The sequence below is a fragment of the Canis lupus genome (genome assembly GCF_048164855.1).
Source record: "Canis lupus baileyi chromosome 16 unlocalized genomic scaffold, mCanLup2.hap1 SUPER_16_unloc_4, whole genome shotgun sequence".
Classification (NCBI taxonomy): Eukaryota; Metazoa; Chordata; class Mammalia; order Carnivora; family Canidae; genus Canis; species Canis lupus.
In genome coordinates, this window is record NW_027326431.1 from 116,646 (window position 1) to 140,603 (window position 23,958).

Below are 23,958 nucleotides of genomic sequence, written 5' to 3' on the forward strand. Positions count from 1 at the left end.
TGGCCCCGCCGCTCTGGGGGAAACAATCCTTTGTCACTTGGAGCCAGTTTCTGGAGGAGAGGGTAGGTCTGCGATTGCAGACGCAGCCCCCGAGCATCCTCAGGGCAGCCGGTTCCTGGCCGGCCCCGGGTGTGGAGCGCACCCCGACAGCTGGTGTCCGTCTGCGGGCTCCTGCCTGCGGGGCCTGGAGTGACAGCTTGGCAGGCCCAGGCCACCGCGCTCCAGACCCTCCCCCAGGGCCCGTCGGGGACCTCTTTCCGGGCCCCCGTGTGGCCATTCCCCGGGAGGCCGCTTGATGGAGCTGTGGCTCCACCGGGCGGCGGGCGGCGGGGCCGGTGGCTCTGCGGGCTCCCGGCGTGGACCCGGGCCTGGCCCAGCACCACCCGCTCCCACCCCGCGAGGCAAGAAGCCCCGGCCTCGGTGCCCTGGCCCAGGCCCCGGCCTGGCAGAGACGACCCAGCTCACCCCGGACTTTTTATTCTCCTTAAACCATGTTTCTTTTTTTTCTTGTTTTGTTTACCTGCCTCCTTGCACCACGTTTCTGCGGTCTCACTAATAGCTCTTCACCGGGTCCCTTGCCCCAAGCCCCGGGGCCTGCTCAAGAACTATAATTTCATTTAATCTCTGCTCTGATTTGGGGTGGAGGAATGGAAGGAAGAAATGGCCGGGCTGGCCTATTTCCTCCTTTCAAGCTTTTCTGTGGCTCTGATTTTGCTCCAAGGAAGGAGAAAAAAAAAAAAAAAGTCCTTCTTAGGGCTGGTGCTTGGGAGAGAAAGGTGTTTGAATATAAAGTTCAAGCGAGCTGTCTAGCGTGGAATGCAAAGCGAAAAAATTAAGAAGAAAGGAAGCTTTTTAAAAGAGGACTTTTTATCTGACTCCAAACATGCTGCAGTGGCGCTTTTATAAAATCGTGAAAAACACGGAGGAAGAAATAGAAAGCTTTCATGATTTTTCACCCCGAACGGACTTCTATTTCAGTATCTTATTCTCAGCTATATTGTCAATCGCACGGATCTGCCTTCCCTAATCCCCCAAACTGGATCCATTGATTCCCGGGTTTGGTTGTCTGCTTTTTAATGTAATACATCAAGTACATTTTTAAATTTTTTTTAATTATTTTTTTTTATTTCCCCCCTTGGCAAGCTGGCTTTTTTTGAAAGCTGAACTCAAGCAGGTCGACTTTTGAAGCTTTTCTGTGCAGACGGCTCTCAGCTAGGTGTCTGTGCGAGAAGATCTCCCTGAAGCCGTGATTCAGACGGTTGGAAGAGGGTGATGGAAGTGTGGCTTCCGGGGGGCAGAGCTGGGGAGATGTGGCACGTGGTGAAGGCCCGACTTGCCCCGTTTCGACTTGCAAAGCGAGCTGCCCCCACTTAACTCAGCAGCTCTTAGAGCCCCCGGAGCGGGGTGACCAGGCCTCCGGGCTTTGAGCTTGCCTCGCAGAACCTCCGGGGTCTGGTGTGTAGCCACAGCTTCTCCAGGCTGCCCGGGTCTGGGGACCGAGGGGCGGGGCTCAGGGGTCACCGATTCAGGCCCTTGTCCCTTTGGAAGATCCTGGGCAGAGGCAGGAGGCCCATGTGTGCGTGCCTGTGCATGCATGCGTGCGTGTGTGTGTGTGTGTGTGTGTGTGTCGCAGGGGGTGTCGGGCTGCTTGTCCCAGGTCGGGCTTCCTCTCCCAGGCGGGGGCAGCAGCAAGGCTGCCCGAGCTGACCGGCCTGTGTGCCCCACCTAGAGCAGCAGCAAAGCGCAGGGGCAGGAAAAGGCTGGAGCTGGCACCCCTTGGTTCCCTGCTTTGAGGGCAGCGGGGCACTTAGCTCCAGGAGAAGTGAAATTTCATTTTGTCTTCTCTCTCTCTCTTTTCTTTTTCTTTCTTTCTTTTTGTTTTCCCCCTGCTCCTACTCCTCTATGCCACCCTGCCTGGCTGCCCCTGGAGGCACGATGGGTCCTGTGGTTTCTCAGGACGCAGGGAAGAAACCGCAGGGGACAGGGATAGAGGAAACAGAGCACTGTGGTCATCAGAGCTGTGATAGCCCGGATGACACTGAGGTCCTCTGTGCCTGCAGTGGCCCTGGAGCAGGACAGGGTGATGGGGGTGGTGGGGGCACAGCATCCCGTAGCCACACTGACCAGAACTCACACCCCAGCTTGGCCCATCTCTAGCTTTGTGTTCCGGGGGCAGGGAGAAATCCCACAACCCTCTTGGCTTTGGTTTTCTTATCTAGAAAGTCCAGAAACATCGACCAATCCATAGGTTTGATGTGAGGACAGCTGAAGTAATGGAGAGCGCTTTCTTTTTTTTTTTTCAAAGATTTTATTTATTTATGCATGAGAGACCCAGAGAGAGAGGCAGAGACACAGGCAGAGGGAGATGCAGGCTCCATGCAGGGAGCCCGATGCAGGACTCGATCCCAGGACCCTGGGATCATATCCTGAGCTGAAGGCAGACGCTCAACCACTGAGCCACCTGGGCGCCCCTGGAGAATCCCTTCTTAAAAGCTGGTAGTTAAAAAAAAAAAAAAAAAAAAAAGCTGGTAGTTACCAGATGCCTCCCATGAGCCACATGCTATGTTAATCCTCACAAGACCCCAACAACGTACATGTTATCATGGTCCCTGTGGTGGGGACCTGACACCCAGACAGGCCATTGTCGCTGTGCCCACAGTCCCCCAGATGCCAGGCCCTGGAGCCTCCGAGCTCGACCCTGACACCTTTTGCCTGGTGGCTGTGCCCCCCCTCCTGCCGCCTCCCCAACACCACTCTCCTCTAATGCCCCTTCCCCGTGTGCTCCGGCGTGGCAGGCAGCCAGTCAGATGGCGGCTCATCCCACCCCTTGCCAAGGACCTCGGGTTTGGAGCTTTGCGGGTTTCTTCCTCCAGAAGTCATGGGATCCACTTCCTGTTTCTGAAACTCCACAAGAAACCACCCTGGAGCTTTGAATAAAGAAAGGAGCAGCGTATTCGGTAGTGGATATGCACGTTTGTGGTCATAAGACATGAAAAACGTCTCCGCCGTATCTCGTTTCCACTAAGGAAGAGCAAACCTTTGAGGATGCGTGTGTGTGTGTGTGTGTGTGTGTGTGAACATGCACTTGAGTAGGTGGGGAATCCTCAGCCCTGCAGGTGGAAAGAGCACCGGAGCCAGATGGTGTGACCCAAGGCATCAGGTAGGGGCGATGCTGGGAGACGGAGCATCACTCCAGAAGGCAGGCAGGGGTGGGGTGGGGGAGCGCAGGGGGCAGGTGGGGAGAAGCAGGGCGGCAGAGCAAGCCTTCCAGGGCAGGATGAAAGGCCTGGGGTGCCTTCTGGGGCTCCCCTGCCTACGTGCCTCTTGCGTCCTTGCTGCTGTGGTTTTCTTATCCAGTAAGTCCAGAAACATCGACCCTTCAGACCCTTCAAAGAAGAAAAGGTCCTTTCATTTGACTCTCAGGGGCTGGCCCCCCAGGGCAGTGCCTGCGGTGACACCTGAGTGCCAGTGGGTATCACTTGAAGCAGTGTCTCTGGTGGAGGGAGCATGCGTGCCTTCAGGCCCAGCCGTGGCAAGGATGACGGTGGCGATGAAGGGCTGCTGCCCGCTGGAAGGCAAGAGAGAAGGCAGGCACATGGCAAACGTGGGGACCCGACTCGGCCAGGGTGACGTTATTTACTTTCTGCTGGGCCAGGTGTCTTTGGGGAGGGACTTTCTGATAGACCCGGTGAGAGAGCTGTTTCCTTTCTAGAGCTGGCCACCGGACTGTGCTTTTCTCCCTAGGACTTGCTGTCTGAGGGGTCTCTCCATCCTGTGTGACAAAGCGTGGGAGAGAGCTCAGTTTTAGGGCACACGCACGTGTGCACACACACACCCACACGGGTTGTTAACACAATTCATCTCCAGTTGAGATGGGAGGCGGCCACAGCCTGTGAGAGCCACAGGTGGCAGATGGAGATGGCCCCTTGCATACCCCCAGGTCCCACCCTGAAAACCCACGTCGGGGTTGGAGGGGGTCCCCACATTCCCCTGATGTTCCCACAGGTGACTCTGCTCAGTGGGGACCATCACCTCTTTCATCCTTACGATGCTGGTGGCTGGCCTGAGGACTTACCGCCAGGTTGGAGTTCCTGGCCTTTCTTTTAGCTCTAAAAATGACCCCCCCACCGGTGCTAATTTGGGGAGGCATGAGGGAAGTGGTCCTGGGGGGATGTTGGCATTTCCTATCGCTCTTGGGTGGTGAGGCTGAGGCTGCTGTTGTGTCAGCAGGAGCCTCTCGCGGGCCTTTCCCGGAGACCCCTGGGCACCCCTGACACACACATCAGCAGGTGTGTGTCAGTGATGCAGGGTATTCCAGTAATGCTGCGTGTGATGCCCAGAACGGTACTTCATAGAAACAGTGAGAGGCTGCCCTCCTGGGGCTTAGAGTCAAACACTCATGTAAATCCCATAAGCAATAGCTTGTGTTTATTGCCCGTGTGCTGTGCCCAGATGGTGTTTTGCATGGGTTCTCCTGAGACCTTTCACAATTCCGGGCGGATGGCTAGGTATCATTGACATGGTGGGAATGCAGAAGCATATTCAGAGAAGTTAAGCAACTGGCCTGAGGTCACACAGCTTGTTTCGGGCAGAACTGAGAACCTGATTCTCATCTATCTGTCTGCCTCTCCAGAGAGAAAGTGCCCTTCCTGCTCAGCGCCAGGTGACACTGGGGGCCAGAGCCAGGGGTCTACCCCCCCCCCCCCACCGGAAGGGCTCATATGCTCAACTTGACCCCCTTGAGAGCCTGCTGCAGCTAGAAATGCCCCGTGGGACTGACACCGCAGCCCACTGCCCTGCTCCCCGGGGATGCTGAGGTAGGGGGAAGTGTCAGCTAGCCCTCTGGGCAATGATGACAGAGGAGCATGTGGTTGTCTTCTGAGATCTGATCTTTGCTGTCTGGCAGTTGTTCAGAAACCAGCCGGACAGCTACGTGCTGTGGTCAGACCCCTCTGGGGTTTCTGCTTCCCCATGGGATCTGCAAGCCGGAAGGTGTCTAAGACACAACCCACTGACCTGCCTCGTGGTGACAGCCATGTGCACATACCTGAGTCCATTCATCCCTGGATGTCGCAAACAGGAAGAGTTCGCTGCCTTCCTTCCTGCCTGCTGCCTCGGGTCCCGGGGGCTGACTTCACCTGCCCGGGGTTCTCCTGCTTGTGGAGCCTCTCTTCTCCTCGGAGCGAGGGACGGAGAAGCCAAGATGACCTTGCTTGGGCTTCGGACTCAAGCCTCGGGTGAATACACGTGGGCCTGCACCCCGGCCTGCCTCTCCCCGAGCTCCTTCAGCCTTCACGTAGTAGAGGTCACCTTCTGCAGACTGCAAGTAAGCGCGAGTGGAAGGCAGAGCAGTTGTTTGCGGGGCGAGCTAGCTTGTCAGCGGAGCCTCTGCTTGAGCAACTCGTGGCCCAGCACCACCCCGCAGACTGCCCCGGGGCGGGGGTGCAGGTCTGACACTTGTAAACATCCGCACCTGGAATGAGTTTGGATACCTGTTTTGTGTTTGAGAAAGAAAACCTCTTATCCGCAGATCTCCACGAGAGGAATTTATTCATTTGTTAATTTATTCAACAAATATTTGTTGGGCCTGCACTATCGGCCTGGCAGGTGCTGTGTGCCCGGGCTACAAAGATGCATGCAGATACGTGCCCTCCAGGGCAGGGCTCAGATAGTCGGTAGGCAGACCTGTGGGCCAGAAAGTGGTGTGTGGTCAGTGGCTGGGGAGGGAAGTGTGGGGCTCCTGGGGGTCCGCCCGGCCATGTGGGACGCGGTCAGCGGGAAGACGCGGCCAGGGAGTTTCGTTCAATGGGCTCTAAAGGACGAGAGTGTTCCACGAGTGTTGGATGGAGGAACTGAGTAGGGGAAGGGCATTCCAGGCAGAGGGAACAGCGTGTGCAGAGGCCCCGGGGCTTAGAAGAGAGGTTAAGGGATAGTGAGTGGAATAATAGGAACGCCCGAGCTTCAGCTTTGGGGACGAGAACACGCAATAGTGCAGGTAAAGTGCAGAGCACAGTCCTAGGAAGTAATGCTCTAAAGAAAGGTCTGCTTTTACCATCTTTCTGCTATTAAAATAACATCATCCCTTCCCTCTTCACCACTTGTCTGAGGTTTTTTTTTTTTTTTTGAAGATTTTTAATTTATTTATTCATGAGAGGCACACAGAGAGAGGCAGAGACATAGGCAGAGGGAGAAGCAGGCTCCTCGAAGGGAACCCAACGCGGGACTCGATCCCAGGACCCTGGGATCATGACCTGAGCCAAAGGCAGACGCTCAGCCACTGAGCCATCCCGTCAGAGTTTTTCTTCCTTCGTTTTGGACCCCTAACGTACTTTTTTGTGATAACACGAGAAATGTTATGATGACCGTTGTCAAAGGAGAACCTGACATCAGTACTGTTTTCGTGACACTTCGGATGTATTTTGAACATGTTCACGGAGTGTGTTGTTTTGGACGGATGTGACAGGTCCCCTTTCGAGAGCGATGGTGATAAAGTGTGGCTGGGATCCGAGTTTTGGAGACGTGGCATTATTACGGATGACCGGCGGGCTTGGACGCAAGAAAGAAATGTGTTTTTAAATTGCTTCTCACGCCTTCTGTGCTCTCACGCACACTGAGTTAGGCTAATAACCTCTCAGAAAGCGTTCCTACGTATCTCAGGGTTGGGAGGGCGGTGGGGGGGGGGCTTTATCTGGGGGGTGCTGAGGTCGAGGGACAGGCCAGAGTGGGTGGATCCGACGGGAGCTTGAAATTGAGACACACAGCCAAGGTACAGAAGACCATCTCTTCCTTTAAATGATTTTCAATTTTTTTTTTTTTTTTGATTTTCAAATTTTAACATCGAAAGCCTCCTGGGAGATTTTTAGACACGGACAGGCAGGGATCGTCTCAGGATGTCTAGCGACTTGGCCCGGACATTTCTTTGCAGCCTTGGCTGTTTCTTTGCAGCCTTGGCTATTTCTTGGAAGTCACCTTTATTGATTCTCAGAATTCCTGGGAATTCTGCAACCTATTCCCCCGTGAAATGTCACATTTCACAGTATACCCATTGTGTGTTTCCAGTGCCCTCTTGTCCCAAACCCCAGCCCCGCCTGAGAAGTTGCAAAGGGCGCTTCCTTCCTGACCTCCCCTCTCTATTAAATTAATTAATTAAAAGGCAGGGACCCTCGTAGCCAGAGAACATTCTCCTTTTCTTTCAGCTGACTCCTGCCACTCAACAAAAATCTTCCCACCGTTTGGGTGACTTATGGGCCGCAACCGGCAACATTGTTTCGGGCTTCGTTCTTAACATCTTGGGGCTCCAGATTAGCTCCAGCAAAGAGACTTTGTCTGTCTGTCTGTCTGTTTGTTCATAAAGTGCCTGCGTGGGTGGAAGGGAGAGGACCTCCCTTTTCTCTTGAAAGGAGCGAGATGGAAATGCAAGGAACAGGATGGCCAGGGAGTCCACCTCCTGCAAGATAATCAAAATGAAAGAAAGAAACAAATGCATTGACAGAGAATTACTTTGAAGCATCAGGATTTGGGCCAATGGGGGAGTCGTGTTTTCCAGTACAAAGAATAACCTCATGTGCGTCCTCCCTCCGCTTGGTGTATCTCTTCTGCTGCCTCTTGGTCCACAGCAGAAAAAAAAATATTAGGGAATATTTTCTCTGTCCCCCAGCCCCCCTGTGAGATGATCTAAACACCGAGTCTCACTGGGTCCCTCGGTGGGCCGTGCAGACCCAGCATTTCCCAAATAGCAGAGGGACAAGAGACGAGGGGCGGGAGGTTCGTCCTGCCAGGGTCGGGCAGCTTCGGGCATGTTTCAGAGGCCACCTGTTACTCTCTTCACTGTCCTTCCATTTTCCAAATTATCAGGTTAAGTAAGAGCAAAGCGAAAGATGCCTGGGTGGCTCAGCGGTTGAGCATCTGCCTTTGGCCCAGGGTGTGATCCCGGAGTCCCGGGATCAAGTCCCGCGTCGGGATCCTCGCAGGGAGCCTGCGTCTCCCTCTGCCCGAGTCTCTGCCTCTCTCTCTCTCTGTGTCTCTCATGAATAAATAAATAAAATCTTAATAATAAAAAAGAGCAAAGGAGGAAGCACGCTGGAGTGTGTGCACATCCACTACCGTGGGTGGCTCTGAGAGTTGATGAAGTTGACTCGGTATTTATTTTAAGGTTGTTTCTAGAATGGAAAGTGCGCGGGTTGATAGCTTCTTGTTTTGCAGAAACCATGAATGGACTTATCTTTAACGGTGCCTATCTACACACGAATCTTGCTGCTCCTGGTGTGTGTGTGTGTACACCTGAGCCCATGCTTCCTGGCTGGCATATCTGTGTGCAAACATGTGCGAGACTATAAATAAAAGCCAAATGAATGCCTTTGACTAAAACGTGAGGGCTACTCTTTCTATTTTATGCAGTAAATGAGGCTCGCAAATCCCCTTAGGAGACCAAGCCTGGGGGGAACAGCAGCTCTGGGAAGGGGCTGGCAGAGGGTGCGGGGGGTCCCAGGGCCTCTGTTTACCTGTGGGTGTCTTTTCCTTGTATGGACTTGAAGGATGACTCCTCCTTTGATGCTCCAAGGTAACAGGGTATGAGCCTCAAACACAGACTGGTCGTTCTGCCATGCATCTTCCTAGGGATGACACCTGTAGGTTTCTTTCTTTCTTTTTTTTTTTTTTTATTCATTCGTGTGTGTGTGTGAGAGAGAGAGAGAGAGAGAGAGAGAGAGGCAGAGACACAGGCAGAGGGAGAAGCAGGCTCCACGCAGGGAACCCGACGTGGGACTCAATCCCGGGTCTTCAGGATCAGACTCTGGGCCGAAGGTGGTGCTAAACCACTCAGCCAACTGGACTGCCCCACCTGTAGGTTTCTGAGGCCACCAGAAGGGTTGGAGGGGCTGCGCTGTTGGAGGGGCTGCGCTGGGGACTGGCCTTTGTGAGCAGCTGTAGTAATTAGAGTGAGCATTGTTTGAGCACCTGTGGTGTACTGAGCCCTGGGCTCAGAAGCGTTATCTCACTGAGCACCCAGAGGACCCTGGGAGGTAGGTCAGATTGTCCCCAGTTTACAAGCAGAGACAGGCCCTCCAGGAGGGCCACCACGTGGAAGCAGCATCCCCCAGATGGAAGCAAGGCCGGGATAATAGTCCGGGGTGGCACAGTGCAGAGCCTGCATGCATCTGGAGTCTTTTCCCTTCCTTCAGAAACGTCAATGCCCATTGAATGAATGAAATATTACGTAAGTCAGAGAAGTCGAAACACTCTCTCCAAGTGTACAATCTAGACATTAGCTGTGCACCTTTAGGCAAGGTATTTAGCTTCTCTGTCTCTGTCTCTTCACTTGTACAATGGGCAGATTATAGTTAGCACACACACTTATGAGGATTAATGGGGTAATGATCACGAAGCACTCGGGACAGGGGTGCTGGGTGGGGTGCTGTTAGGGGGATGATGGCCACGGTTACCAGGAGGTGCAGTGGGTGACGAGCTGAGGATGGCATGCGGGAGGTGAGAGCAGACAGGAGCACCAGCTGATGGGTGGCTGGTGTGCACCAGGTCGGGCTTCCAAGAAGGGAGGATGACACAGGTGAGCCACAGGGGCAGGGACAACACGTGGGGGGTGACAGGAGGGAGATGGGCCCTGCCAGAGAGATCCAGGCCGCGCACGACCTCTAAGAGAGTTGTTACACCAGAGATGGGGTGAACCCAAGAGGGACGCTGCTTCCCTAGCTGTCTGGGAGAATGCCAGGCAAAGAGAGTGCGTGACACTTTGCTGGGGCGGGAGGGCTGTGGGGTGGGGGTGGGGAGGCAGGGGTGGGGTGGGAGGGGGAAGAGGCTCCAGATCAGTGGCTCTGAGCTGAAGACACATCAAATAAATGGAAGCTATTGGGTTTGTGAGGGAGCGGCCTGGGAGTTGAGACCGCGGAGGGAAAGGTGAGGCGAGCTCTGCAGGATCTCAGATCCAGGACCCCTGGGCAGCGCAGTACTGTGTTTCCTTTCTGTGGGTGCAGGTGTGTTCTATAGGTGGGTATGGAGTTGAGGGGGACAAGGAGTGGGGGACACCTCCCAGGTTAGGTAGATGGACTGCAAGGGCTACTTAGAAGCAAGATGACATCGGGAAAGTGGGCAAAGGTAGTTGGTGGAGTGCCGGGCGTGAGAGGGGGGCCTGTGAGTTCAGGCAAGATGAAAGGTGATCACAGAGGGAGCTGGGCATGAGATGGATCCGTCTCAGGAAGACCTCTGTGTCTACACCCCAGAGCCAGCCTTCTGGCTTCCTTTGACTCAAGTCGTGGTCCTGGGGTCCTGGGATCGAGTCCCGCATCGGGCTCCCCATCTTCCCAGGGCCCATCCCTTTCTGCGGAGATGCTTATGGAGCCAACTCTGAACCCCAGCCCTGGAGCCGGACTCTGGGTCTGAATCAGACACGTGCTTGTACTGAGCCAAGCGCTGAGCGTGACCCACACCAGGATGGTCACTACATAAAATGAAAGCATTCCATTTCCCGGAAAGAACGTTAGCAAGACCACCGGGCACACAGAAGAGGAACGTACATGAGACCAAGACAACAGTTTCCTGGTTGTGTGGCGGGGGGATGAGTGGTGGTGATGGAGGTGGAGAAAGGGAGTCTGGAACCTTGCTCACACTTCCGACGGTTGTACGGGGCTGAGAAATGCGGCAGGCAGCCAAGTGTCCTGATTTCAGGAAATACGATGGTTCTTTTTGGTGTGCTTCTGGATGGTAAGAAGCCTCAGGTGCATTTGCATCCCCAGTTGTGCAGATGGGTGAACTAGTTTTCCACCATGTGGGCATCTGCAGTAGCTGCTGGCGTGTTGCTTGGGTGAAGGCTGGAGCTTTCCTTTTTTGGGGGGGGGGGTGGTAAGGCTGGAGCTTTCATAGACAAAGATGGCCCCAGGCTAAGAGTACAGCTGTCACACCAGAGTTTGGGTTCAAAAATGGCCCACAAAGGGTAGAAACCATGGGCTGAAACCAACAAAGACGCAACTCTGCAATGTTAGGTCCTACACAATTGTATAAGGGAGAAGGAGTGATTCTTTGGAAGTCAGTCATATGATTAATATATCAAGCTGATATTTTTATCAAGCATCAAGAGAGTCAACAGTGTCCAGATAATGAAAAGTGTAGTCAAACAATTCTGGGCCACACAGAGCTCTAAGGGTAGTTGGTTATTTCGGGGTCCTATAAATTGGAGTGTATTAGGAGGAGGGTGGCCAGCTCAGGGGGGGGGGTGTGTGATAAATCATACTGCGAAAGAAAGAGTTGTCATATCGCGGTCATCTGATATATCTTATGTGTTGAATGAGTGAATCATCTAAATGAGACAATACGTATGGATTTTGCTACCTGAAAGGTTGCCATGTTGGGAAGAGAATGTGTATGCCACGTCCTCCTATGACGCAAGAAGAGAACCACCTTTGTTACAGTTCTTGAGTGACAGATTTCAGCACGAATTAGGGGAGAGTTTGGTGAGAATCTCTAGTTCCTTTTGTCATGTGCTTCCATCTACTGCCTTGCAAAACCCATCCAAACAGGAAATAAGCTGCTTGACTACGGTCTCGATTAACTTTCCTTCGTCCAGGTGACCTGTTGGTAGAGCCAGCTTGGATAACAGGAGTGTGGGGCTCAGGGGAGGGGAGGTAGGAGCTTGGGAGAATGCATTAACTGTTGATTGGAACCTTTTCTAACAAACGGCTTGGCTCTCGTTGGGCGTGAAATAAACCTGTGGGGCTTAAAAAAAAAATCTGTGTGTGTGGAAAAAAAAAAGAAATAAAAAATCTCTGTGCGTAGACCTTTTATTAAAGAATACCGCATATAAAATAAACAAATATGAAATGTAGAGCTTAATGAGTTTTTACATACGCATGCCTCCGCGTAACGACCATCCAAATCAAGATACAGACTATTTCCAGCAATCTGGAAGGTGCTGTCTTGCCAATCCCTCCCCACTTCCCACAGATAAACATTTCGTGGTTAATTGTAGTGTTCTGTTGTGGAAAGGAAGGCTCTCACGCTCACAGCTAGATGGTCAGCAGATGAGCCCGGCCAACAAAGAGAGAAGCATTGGCTTCTTGTGGAGATGTGTCTAAAAGGAAATTAAAATGGAGCTACATTTTGAGGTCGCATGAATCTTGGTGGATCCCAGGACCTTTCTTTGGCTGAGATATTTAGACACTGTTTTAAGAAAACTGTTTTGCTCGTGTGTAGACTTTTATCTGGCTGGGTTTCTATCCGGATGGTTTTCCTTTCTACTTATCTGACAAACCATAAATTTTATTTCCTTTAAGGGCAAAACCAACCCTTGCGTGCGTTCATGGCCCAGGTTTTAAGAGCCGGCCGCCCTTCCGATCCTGTATCTCTGGTTAAACACATTTTTCTTTTGCTTGGATCCACTTGGCAGACCATGGGGGCCGACGATCTGTAGTCCTCTGTGGAGAACTCCTGCCCACCCTGTGGGACAAGAGGAAGCCCCATTCCAGCTCATTCCACTCTGGTTGCCACGTCTCTCCGGCTGGAAGCCTTCCTCCTGGACACCGGAGTGCTTTACCTGACCTCTGTCGCTTGTCCTCGCTTGTTTTGTTCTCCTTTCTTGGTTTTTAATTGATTTTCCTCTGGCTCCTTTAAAGAGCGGCAGGTAGTTGGACTTGGGACCATTCATGTGCCACCATCGCTGTTGAGCTTCATGGGTCCGTTTGTGTCCAGCTCTGCAGCCTGCTTTCTGGTGAGCTGCAGGTGATCGGTTGACGAAATGAGAGAAGTGTCAGGATGCCGGGAGGGGGTTAGTGCCCCGCGTGTTATCTCCTTGTCTCGTGTTTGTGATGTTAGAGACGCGGGGGGTATAAGCACCAAGACTTGGAATTGGCGTCTTTTGAAGGACTTTCCTGCTTCTTGCCCTATCGGGAATAAGGTGGTTGAAAAATGTAGCTTTCTCTTTGAGCTTAGAGGATTCTTTCTTTCACTATTTATTTACCTAGAGTTGTGGTAACATACTTAATATAAAATGAACCATTTTAACCCTTTTTATGTGTACCATTTGGTGTCATTAAGGACATTCACGTTGTTGTGCAAACATCACCACCATCCCCCCACAAAACTTTTACCATCTTGCAAAACTGAAACTCTGTCCCTGTTAAAGAGTAGCTCTCCATTCCCAGTGCCCCGTCAACCACCATTCCACTGTGTTTTCTCTATGATTTGACTATTCTAAGTGCCTCATTTAAATGGAATCAGACAATATTTGCCCTTTTGTGACTAACTTATTTCCCCGAGCGTAACGTCCTCAGGGTTTACCCACATTGCAGCATGTGTTAGAATTCCCTTCCTTTTCAGGGCTGAATAATGTTCCCTTATGGACATTTATGTATTTATTTATTTAAGATTTATTTATTTATTCATGAGAAACACAGAGAGGAGAGAGAGGCAGAGACACAGGCAGAGGGAGAAGCAGGCTCCATGCAGGGAGCCCGACCTGGGACTCGACCCCGGGTCTCCAGGATCACATCCTGGGCCGAAGGCGGCGCTAAACTGCTGAGCCACCCAGGCTGCCCGCGACAGACCATATTTAGAACCTAGTTTTTAATGCAAGGACATCACAGACCCAATCTTCTTATTCTCACATGTCTGGAGCACCTACTGCATTCTTGACTACACGCCTGTTACCTTGTTGGGGGGCTTCCAGGTGTGGCTTCTGTGTTTCAGATGGAGAAGCAGAAGCATGTATGGGTGAAGCTGAGCTCTTTGGGGGGAAACAACCCCTCAAACTCCTCATTTCCCACGTTTGTTGCACAGAATGCTTTGAGGTATGGTCTAATACTTCTCTTCTTTTGGCAAGCCACCTTTCCTAGATTTATAGAAATATGACTAGGATTGTTTTCGTGGGCTTCAAAGCACAAACAATGATGTGTCTTAGGTGTAGGCTATTGGCAAGGCTGGTGGCATGTGGGGTCATTGTCCCCTAAATAAATATTGTCTGGAGACTTTTAATGTGATGTTTAAGATATATATCCATATATAGATATAGATAGATTTTTTTTTTTTTAGAGAGAGACTAAAGCACTATTTTAAGGGAATTGAAAATACAAAAGAAAGAAAGTGAACAAGCCAAAAGCCAGGCCCAGTTCTTCTGTTAATTCATTTTAAGACTCTAGAGAGGCTCTTCATTGTACTCCCTAGTTTTCTCCTTGGTCACATGGGAAGAATATTCCTACCCTCCTCCCACGTCATAGAGGTCTTCATAGGGAAGGATGGTTCAAAGCCCGTAAACCCTTTTTTTCCCCCAAAGATTTTATTTACTTACTTGAGAGAGAGTGAGAGAGCAAGCAGGAGCCCGACATGTGGCTTGATCCCAGGACCCTGAGATCATGACTTGAGCCCAGGGCAGATGCTTAACGGACTGAGCCACCCAGTTGTCCCTGAGCCCAGAAACCTTTTAAACAGGATTTCCTGTCAGTTCAAATGGAACTCCCAGCCCATCTTCAGCCCCTTGATCTGTACAAGGAAATGCGTGCTCGGGTCACGTGCACTAATCCACCTCCTGGTCTTCCCTGAAAGGCTTACCTTCCAAATCCATTCCTCTCTTCATCAAATAATCATCAATGGGTTCCTTTTTCTAGGCAATGCATTAGCATCCCAGTGAGAGAGAGGTGAACAAAATTTCAGATTAAGTGTATGTTGATCAAACTTTTCTGGGGAAAAAAGAGGATTCTGTGAAATCATACCTCCAGATTATTTTCATGCTCAGAGGCCAATTTGCACTATGCAGCCTCCCCTTCTCTCCCTTTCCCTCCACCAAAAAGCAAGAAAGAAAGAAGCTGTTTTGACTCTTAGCACCTCTTTGTCCTCTCCCTTTTTGAGAAAAAATATATTTTGAAGATTTTGTTTATTTATTCATGAGAGACACAGGCAGAGGGAGCAGCAGGCTCCCTGCAGGGAGCCTGATGTGGGATTTGATCCCGGGACTTCAGGATCACACCCTGGGCTGAAGGCAGGCTCCAAACTGCTGAGCCCCCCGGGGATCCCTAAAAAAAAAAAAAAATTATTGATTGATTCGTGAGAGACAGAGAGAGAGAGAGAGGTGGAGACATAGGCAGAGGGAGAAGCAGGGTCCCCGTGGGGACCCTGATGTGGGACTTGATCCCAGGACCTCGGCATCATGACCTGAGCTGAAAGCAGACACTCAACCACTGAGCCACCAGGTGTCCCTCTTTGTCTCTTTTGGATGAGTGTCCAGTGCAATCTTGATGCTCACAGATATTATCACTTCAAGACCTGGATGCAAACAATCTTTCTGTGCTTCTGTAGTTTTCTCTATCAAAGGAGAATATCAACAGGTTATAGATACTCAGGGCTTGGTGGTTGATCAACAGGTTATAGATACTTGGGTGGGGGCAGGGGGGACACCGGTGACATGGGGCAGATGGCTTTTGGTAGATCTTTGGTGCAGGGGTCCCTGCTCTCTGACAAAAAGAGACTATCTGAACCCAGACATTCCAAGTTCTTTTGGCAAATGGCACCTTCCCCTTGGGACTAAAGCGGTGACAGCCACAGCTAGTTCCCAGACCACCCGTCCCAGACTAGGTAAAGCTCACATGATCAATAGGTAGAGGGAGTCTTAAAGGTGCACTTTTCTGAATAGGGATACTGATTGCACCCTGAAAATAAGAGTTGGGGCAGAGATTCATGTGAAGGAACCCTTTTGTGGGATGATTTCTTGGCCCATAAGAGACAAACCTCATTGAGGTGCTGCTCAAAGTCATGCAAGAAGGCAAAATGAGTGACGGGTAACCTGGAAAGTGCTGGATGCACCTTGGGGAGACCTGCCTCTCCATCCTGGGGCCTCTGTTTCCCCATTGATGAAATGCAAGAGGTTGACCAGATGCCCCTATGGTTCTTTGGTGTCTGATCCCCGCACCATGGTTCTGGCAGTGTTTTCCAGCTCAACTCTTGGCCATACCACCTCCGGCCTGTAGCACGGTCTCTGGTACACGCCTTTGGGACCTGTTTGAAAGAGAGTGTTGAATACACAACCCTGAAGACTCTAACGAACCCTTCTAGGTAACACTTACTTCATTGCACTTTTAAAAATGAAAAAGAAAGAACACACCGCTTAGCAGACTCATGGTAATCAGGGCTGACAGATGTCACTCCGAATTTTATTATTTAAAGCCACAATGATTTTCCAAATAACCTGAAAATATATAATCCAACCTCAAAATAGTGTCCTGTAACACAGGCCAGGGAACCCTGTAGGAAATGAAGTCAGAATTTTGGCACCCATGATGTGGTGGTTCAGTGGCTTTGAACACTTTCACGTCCTCCCAGGAACAGAGCACATGGAGTCCTATCAAGTTGCTCGGCGTGGATGCCAAGCGCTCAGAACGCAGAGAGTGTCTTAGGTGTCTCACTCTGGTACCTAAGCCAAGGTGACACCTCTTCTAGTGCCCATGAGGAGCTTTCTCCCCATTCTATGAGAATAGGGGTGAATATAGAACAACCTTAACATGTTTAAAAAAAAAAAAAAGCACCTTTTAGCCTGTTAGTTATTCTACTGTATTCGGCATCTGGGCAGGTGGGTGGTACCGGCAGTTGTAACAGGGAACTAAAATGTATGGAGTAGGGGCCCCTGGGTGGCTCAGTGGCTGAGTGTCTGCCTTTGGATCAGGGCGTGATCCTGGAGACCTGGGATCGAGTCCCACGTCGGGCTGCCTGCAGGGAGCCTGCTTCTCCCTCTGCCTCTGTCTCTGCCTCTCTCTCTACATCTCTCACGAATCAATAAATAAAATCTTTAAAAAAAAATGTATCAAGTACCTACTGTGATCTCGGCAGTGTGCTTCATGTAACCCTTGTGTTGTTTATTGATTCCTCGTAGTTATTTAATGATGTATTAAACATTACTAATATTTGCATTAACTACATTAACACAGGATTGATGATAAAGTAATGCATTCGTTACATGGCTTTGTGGGAAACTACTGTCCCATTCGACAGATGAGGAAATCGAGGCCCAGGGAGGTTAGGGAACTTACCCCATGGATTACAGCGAGGAGATAAGGAGGCGCAGGGGCCTTTGAAGGCTGGGGGGGGGGGCGGTATTTGGGGTTTGGGAGCCGGCCTGAGTTTCAGTGCTGGCTGGGGCCCTGGGACAGTGGGTGGGACCAGGGAGCTGTCTTTCGAGGACCAGGAGACTGCAGAACTGGTCTGGTTTGAAGTGGGAGGGAGGACAGGCATCTGGGCCCCGTCGCCTGCGCCCCGCCCTTCCCACGGAGGCGTCAGAAGCCAGGCCCTCTGCCCCCGGTGGCAGCCCCTGCAGCACATCCCGCTGGATGCTATCTCTCCAGATTGATCTCCAGGAAGCATCTCCCGTGGCTTCCGAGCTGGGGCGGGGGGAGGCCCAGCATCTGACTGGCCGTTATTTGGTTTTCTCTGACTAGATCTTTGTTTCACTGAAGCCCTTGGTTGCTGAGGCTCCCGTGCCTCGGCTTAATCGCTGCCGCATGGAGCGCTAGCCTGGTTAAGTAAACACCGTTGGAATATTACCTGTCTGTTAACCTGTCAAAATTGCTTTACAGCCCCCTTTTATCTCCCCCCCCTGGAATTTCCCCTGGAGTGGCCTGCTTGCTCTCTGGCTCCTTTGCTCGCTGCCCCTCCACCCTGCAAAGCCTCCCCACCCCCCGAAGTCATTAAATATTGTCGGAGTTCCGCCACTTACCGCTGCCCGGTTTGCCCGGTGCGGGTAGATTGCTGTTGACTGTGATGCAGACCGAGGACACCGGGCCCCCAGCCCCGAGCAGGGAGCCAGGATGCCCGCCGGGTGGGCCCCAGCCTGGGGGAGACTGCCCGGTCCCCCACGTTGCCTCCCAGCCGAGCCAGCCCTCTGCTTGGCGGCCTGACACCCCTCCTCCTCCGCTCTCTGTCCGCCCCAGCCTCTCCTTGAGCCCCGAGTTTATACCTTTGAGGGGCTTCGGGGAACATCCAGGTCTGAGTCTCCTCCAGGCCAATCCCCGGCCCCCATGGTTTGGTCTCCCGCTGTGGTGAATAAATTCAAGGATCCTTTGGAGTCACTTGTTGTTGATGATGATGTTACGGGAAAATACGTAGAACGTGAAATGTATCGTTGTAGTCATTTTGAAGCGCACAGCTCAGTGGCATCAGGTGCATTTGCTCACAGAGTTGTGCAACCCTCACCACCATCTAGTTCCAGAACTTGTGGAACCCACCCCACCCCTTTCCCCAGAAGGAAACCCCGTACCCGTTAGGTAGTCATTCTCCACGCCTCCCTCCCACCAGGAGCCCCTGGCTACTGCTCATCTCCTTTCCCGTTGCTGTTGCAGGTTTCATGGAAAGAGGGTCACACAATCCGTGGCCTTTTGTGGCTGGCTCCTTCCCCTAGCCTGAGGTTCTCGAGGTCCTGGAGATTGACTTTTGTCTTCTGCTCAGGGTGGGAGGACTGCCTCAAGGGACAGTGGGACAGTTGCTGGGAAACCTCTGGGTCCTGTTCGTGGCCGCCTCGAGCCTCTGATCTCTCCATCCCGGGGCCTTCCCACCAGAGCTGTTCGCTGTCTACTTGGGGGGGCCGTTGGGACTTTTAGTGAGGCCACGGGGCCTTCCCTCCCTGTGTGGCTGGGCCGAGGCGAGTCCGGAGCTCACCCAGGGCATGGAGAAGACCGTGCAAACGGGGACCTCTCTCGAGCAGCCTCCATCCTCGCGATCCCAGCCAAGTGCTACTCTCTTTTCATCCTCTGGATCAGGAATCCGATGGGTCCTGGGACCAGTTCCCTCTCGGGGCAGTGAGCGCAGGACGTTGCACGGAAGAGCCCCAGCTTTTTCATCAGTCAGGGGAACGACGTTAGGGGTGTGGGCTTCAGCGTCAGCCGGGCATGTGCGTCTTCCCTATGTCATCTCTTAGCCGCATGAGCTCAGTTTTTCCACCTGTAAAATAGGGATGACAATGCCTTTCCTTTGGGGCTATGATGATTACATGGTGATTGCATGCGGCACTGGCCATAAATCACTTTACACCGAGTGTAGTGCTTGACATTTAGGACATGTACAGTAATTGGTTATTGTTAATAAAATCCAGGATAAATTAATCAGTACCCCACCCCACATCAACCTCTGCCATTCTAGACTTCTGGCGGCTTCTAGAAAGTGCACAGGGCTTTGGGGCAGCACTTAATTGGGTGCGTTTGTCGGTTTTCAGGATTCTGAAAAGCTCTAAACCCGGGTCATGGCTTGGCCTGTGACAAGGAGAAAACCTTGCTCCTATTCAAGTCAGCAACAAAACAAAATGTCCCCATTTTTTTTTTCTCTCGCTTCACCGTTTTTGGAATTCCTCCATTCTAAGGCCATTCCCGACTCATTCGTGTTTCCATTCCAGTAGGCTGACCCCTGGGACGTTGGTGACATGGCGCTCATTAATCACACGTGACACGGAGGGCCTGCGGAAAGTGTGGGAGAGTCGAGATGCTGCCCGAGCGCCCGGTCCCTCACATGGCAGCCTGACACGGGGCCAGTGGAATCCTGTGAAGTTTCTTGAACACCTACTAGGTGACTGTGCGAGGCAGGCTGCGGGGATGTCGGCGGGCGCATTGGTGGTTCTGTTTCTTGGCTGTTGTGAAACCTCTTGGTTTGGTCCCACGTCTGTGAATCATTTGCCCTCAGCCTGTGTGTGTGTCTTGTGATAGGAGCAGAGGGCGTGGATGCTCCTTGCACGGCACCTGATTCTTGGCTGGCGCTCCGTGGGCCTTTCAGGAGACCTGAGCAGAAATAGGTCAGGGTTCTAGCTGCAGGCTCCTCAGAAGGCCTTCTTGGGAGCTTTTGATTTTTCATTCACATTTCAATCAAGCAAAGAGGTGCTTGATTTCCTTCTTATTTTCTCCCTAATTGTATGTGTATGTGTGTTCATTTTTTTCTCTGGGAAGGATGAACCTGTAGACCTTTTGTTTTCTTTTTTTTTATTTTATTATTTAGTTAGTTATTATTTATTTATTTATTCTGTAGACCTTTTCTAAACTCAGGTTTATATCAATAAACTCAGATTTATTGAGATCTAATTGACGTCACCTCTCTTTGCTGTTCAGTGGATTTTCTATTTTTTTTTAATCTTTTACTTTATTTATTCATGAGAGACACAAAGAGAGCCAGAAACATAGGCAGAAGGAGAAGCAGGTACCATGCAAGGAGCCCAATGCGGGACTCGATCCCAGGACCCTGGGATCACACCTTGAGCCAAAGGCAGACGCTCAACTACTGAGCCACCCAGATGCCCCTGGATTTTCATTTTTTAAAAATTTTTATTTATTTATGATAGTCACACAGAGAGAGAGAGAAGCAGAGACACAGGCAGAGGGAGAAGCAGGCTCCATGCACCGGGAGCCCGACCCTGGATGTGTTCTAATCAGAGACCCCCCCAAGGCCCTGTACATTAAACACAGTGGCTTTGCAGATTAACTGTATGACCATCATAGAAAATTAAACATGAGGGAGTAGATGCTACTACGCAAAATCCTGGCGTGTAACAAGGAGAGCAAAGAAACAAGAATAGCTTCTGCAAAACTCCCCCTAGCAAATGGAGGTGGTTTGATATGGAGAAAATGAAGGGTTAGAAAAATTGAAGGTAAACAAGAAAGGGCTTTTGCTCAGGAAGCAAAGAATAGAAGCCATTACTTCTTATGTCTACTCTGCATGCTAAGAGGGTCTTAGTCACTGCTGTAGGTCTTGCATATAGCAAAATACCTAGAAACTAAAAAGAGTTAAACAAATGTTTGCTAGAGATAATAGGAAGGAAAGAAGATAAAAAGGAAGAAAGGAAAGAATACAGGAAGGAAGAAAGGCAGTCAGCAAGTGGGGGAAACAGATGAAACTAGAATGAGTTAACCTATTAATGTCTCATTTTTATGTAAAATGGGAATATTGAAGGTTGTAAGAGATAACACATGGAAAGTGCTTACTATAGTGTCTGGTGTAATGGAAGTGCTCCAGAAATGCTAGATATTGTCATCCTTGTCATCATCACCCTCATCACTACCATTATCCCTTACGGCAGAAATGCTTTGCTTGGCCATGACCTACTAACACATAGTGATAATCCTCCTTCTCACATTTCAACATACTTTAACTTCCAACTCCTGACACTCCAAGAATTCACTCCTGCCAAATTTACTGATAACACCTTTGTTGAAAAATCCAGAGAACAGTTTCTTACCTGACTTCACTGCAGCACTTATCATTACTGATGAATTCTTAATTTTGGAAGCCCTCTGCCTCTCTGGCTTTTGTTCTTCCTTTGCCTTCAGCCATTACTCAGTGTCCTTCCTGAGCTGCTTATCCTGGCCTCACAACTTGAGGGTTGGGATTCTCCAGGTTCAAGAACAAACAAAAGTCAAACATGTTCTTAAAATTTAATTCATTTTCCAGAGAATAGAGAAAATGACATAATAGTCAATATTAGTCTGCAGACCAGATTGTAGAAAAAAATTATTCTGCATATGTTAATGGTCCACATAGAAGGCATAGCTTATTTTTCCATCCTGCATCAAATATATTTTTCACAAATGAAATGATAAGAATTTGGTTTCTCTAAAAGTGATACATCAAAGAAATACCTTTCTCAATCAGGTATAGTCAGTCATTCTGGGTGGCACTTGAATTTTTCAAATGCCCATGCTATCCTTCACAAGTTTAAGAAGTACTTGATGATGAGCTAGAGGCAAGTACATGCATCTTATTCTGAGTTTTTAATCCCATTACTATCAACCCTTAGAAATAATTCTATAAATTCTATAATACTTGCATAGTGCATATTTTAACTTTGCTTTTATAGTCAGTTTTCCTCATATTATTATTTTAGAATACTAATTGCAAAAGTAATACTAATAAAAAATATCAAAAAGATTATAGTTAACCTGGGGAAAAATACAAGAGATTTATCAAGTAACAAAACATGTTTTCAGCATCTTCGGTGTTAATCCAATGAAATTCAGTGAGTCTAGGCTTCAAATGCATACACATATGGCACAAGTGAACCAACCCAATTTGTACTGACAAGAACAGGTGTCTGTAGGTAGGTCATTGAAAGTCATCATAAACTGGAACAGGTTTACTAGTACATAAATCTTAATTTGTAGATACTTGTTTTACAAGATAGCGATAGGCACATTATAGACTATATGTATAGATGGGGGACTTGTGCCATGTTCCTGAACCATAGGGCATGAGGTTCACCTTGCACAATATGGTTTATCAAGCCGTTAGCAGACGCATTTCATTGTGAGAAATCCTTAAGCTGTTCTCTGGAGAAGTTGATGTTTCTAACATCTATAGGTATCCTATATGGCATAGATAAGGAGATAATTATGAAAAGATGCAGGTTATCATAGGGAAAATTTCCTTTACGTTATTTTGCCTAAATCTAGAAAATCTGAGTTTACTTCTAGACCACCAGAGCCTGGGAAATATAGTTTGCTTTCTGAAAGAGAATTAAAGAACTCCTTATAAGAAAGGCCCTAAACGTACAGCATAAAAAGAAAGAAAAATGTATGTCATCCCTTGGTTATGATTTCTCTGCTTAACTTGCACAGATAAAATGTCAGCCAGCCCCATTATCATCCAGTCAAATCTTCAAACCACACCACTTCCTCCTTCATAATATCTCTCACTTCAGGTTCCTGATATCTTGAGTGGCCCATTGCCATCGTTTCTCTGCTCCAACTGAGCCTGTGCAACTCAGCCATAAAATTATACCCCCAAATGCAGTTTTAGATAGATAAATTCTCAGCAAAAATTATTTAAATGACCCTCTCTTACTTCTAGGATCAACTTCTAAGTATTTACTCTGGCTTCCTTCAATACTCAGTCAAATGTGGCTTCGATCACTCTCCTTTAACTTCCTTTCTCAAATAATCTTCCTCTATACTCAAATAAACAAACAAAAAAGCAGAATCAGACCTATAAGCACAGAAAACAAACTGAGGTTGCCAGAGGGGAGGCAGTGGGGGATGAACAAAATGGGTAAAAGGGAGACAGAGGCTTCCAGTTGTGGAATGAAGAAGTGAGGAGAATAAAGCACAGCTAGGAATCAGTCAGTGATACTGTAAGGGCACGTGTGGTGACAGATGGCAGCTACACTTGTGTAAGCATAGCATGGATAGAGGATTTGAATCATGATGTTGTACACCTGAAACAAATGTAGCATGGTGTGTCTACTATTCTCAAATAAAAGAAGAAAAAACTCCCCTCAAAACTACCAAAGCCTCTGGCCCAGTGAAATGGAATTGGTTATCATCTCTATGCCTTTACTGGCCTGAACTTCCCTTTGTTTGTTTTTTTTCCTAACTTTTTTGAACAAACCCAGGATCACATCTTACAGAAATCTTTTCCTGACGTGCTTCCTAATCAGCCCCCACTCTGTGCTCCCTTTCCACTCTGAGCCTAACATGCATTGCACTGAACTGTAACCACCGATTTTATTTCTCTTGAAAGAGATCTGATTCTGTGTCCCATTCAACTTTGCATTGGAAGTGCTTTACCCAGGCCCAGGTGTGAAGACAAACTGGGAATTCAGCAGATGTTTTAAGATCAGTGATTAGGCCAATTCAAATTTGCCCCCCTCCCCAACAAAAAAGTGTGTGTGTGTGTGTGTGTGTGTGTGTGTGTGTGTGCACGTGTGCATTGGCACACACACCTAGAGAATTTAATTAAGTTATTTGGATTATATGTGATATAAATAGCCTTGCAAATAATTAAAATAGTGACTGGGATACCTGGGTGGTTCAGTTGGTTAAATGTCTGCTTTTGGCTCAGGTCATGATCCCAGGGTCCTAGGATCGATCCCCCCGTGGGGCTCTCTGTTCGGCAGGGAGTCTGCTTCTCCCTCTCTCTCTGCCTCTCTCCCCCACCCTGCTCCGCTCACGCATGCTCTCTCTCAAATAAATAAAAGCTTTTTTTAAAAATAAAATAAGTGGTGATTAC

At 49.6% G+C, this 23,958-nt stretch overlaps 1 protein-coding gene and 1 long non-coding RNA gene across 3 annotated transcripts in view; one reads left to right on the forward strand and one right to left on the reverse strand.

Moving 5' to 3' along the window:
• The window catches only part of LOC140629585 (uncharacterized), a 60,824-nt gene extending 40,778 nt beyond the window's left edge, over positions 1–20,046 (forward strand). The window contains exon 2 of the mRNA XM_072819073.1: positions 19,367–20,046. Coding sequence (XP_072675174.1) covers positions 19,367–19,670 — 304 coding nt within the window. The 3' untranslated portion in view covers positions 19,671–20,046. The remainder of the gene's footprint in view (positions 1–19,366) is intronic.
• On the reverse strand, positions 1,033–9,628 carry LOC140629583 (uncharacterized). Of its 2 annotated transcripts, none has more exons than XR_012027430.1 (3): positions 8,502–9,628; positions 5,048–5,685; positions 1,033–3,772 (listed from the first exon to the last, which is right to left on the reverse strand). It is a non-coding gene; the product is annotated as an uncharacterized lncRNA (long non-coding RNA). The 2 variants fall into 2 exon arrangements; XR_012027431.1 differs by having other exon boundaries at positions 5,048–5,473; positions 8,502–9,621.
• Positions 20,047–23,958: the final 3,912 nt, after the last annotated feature.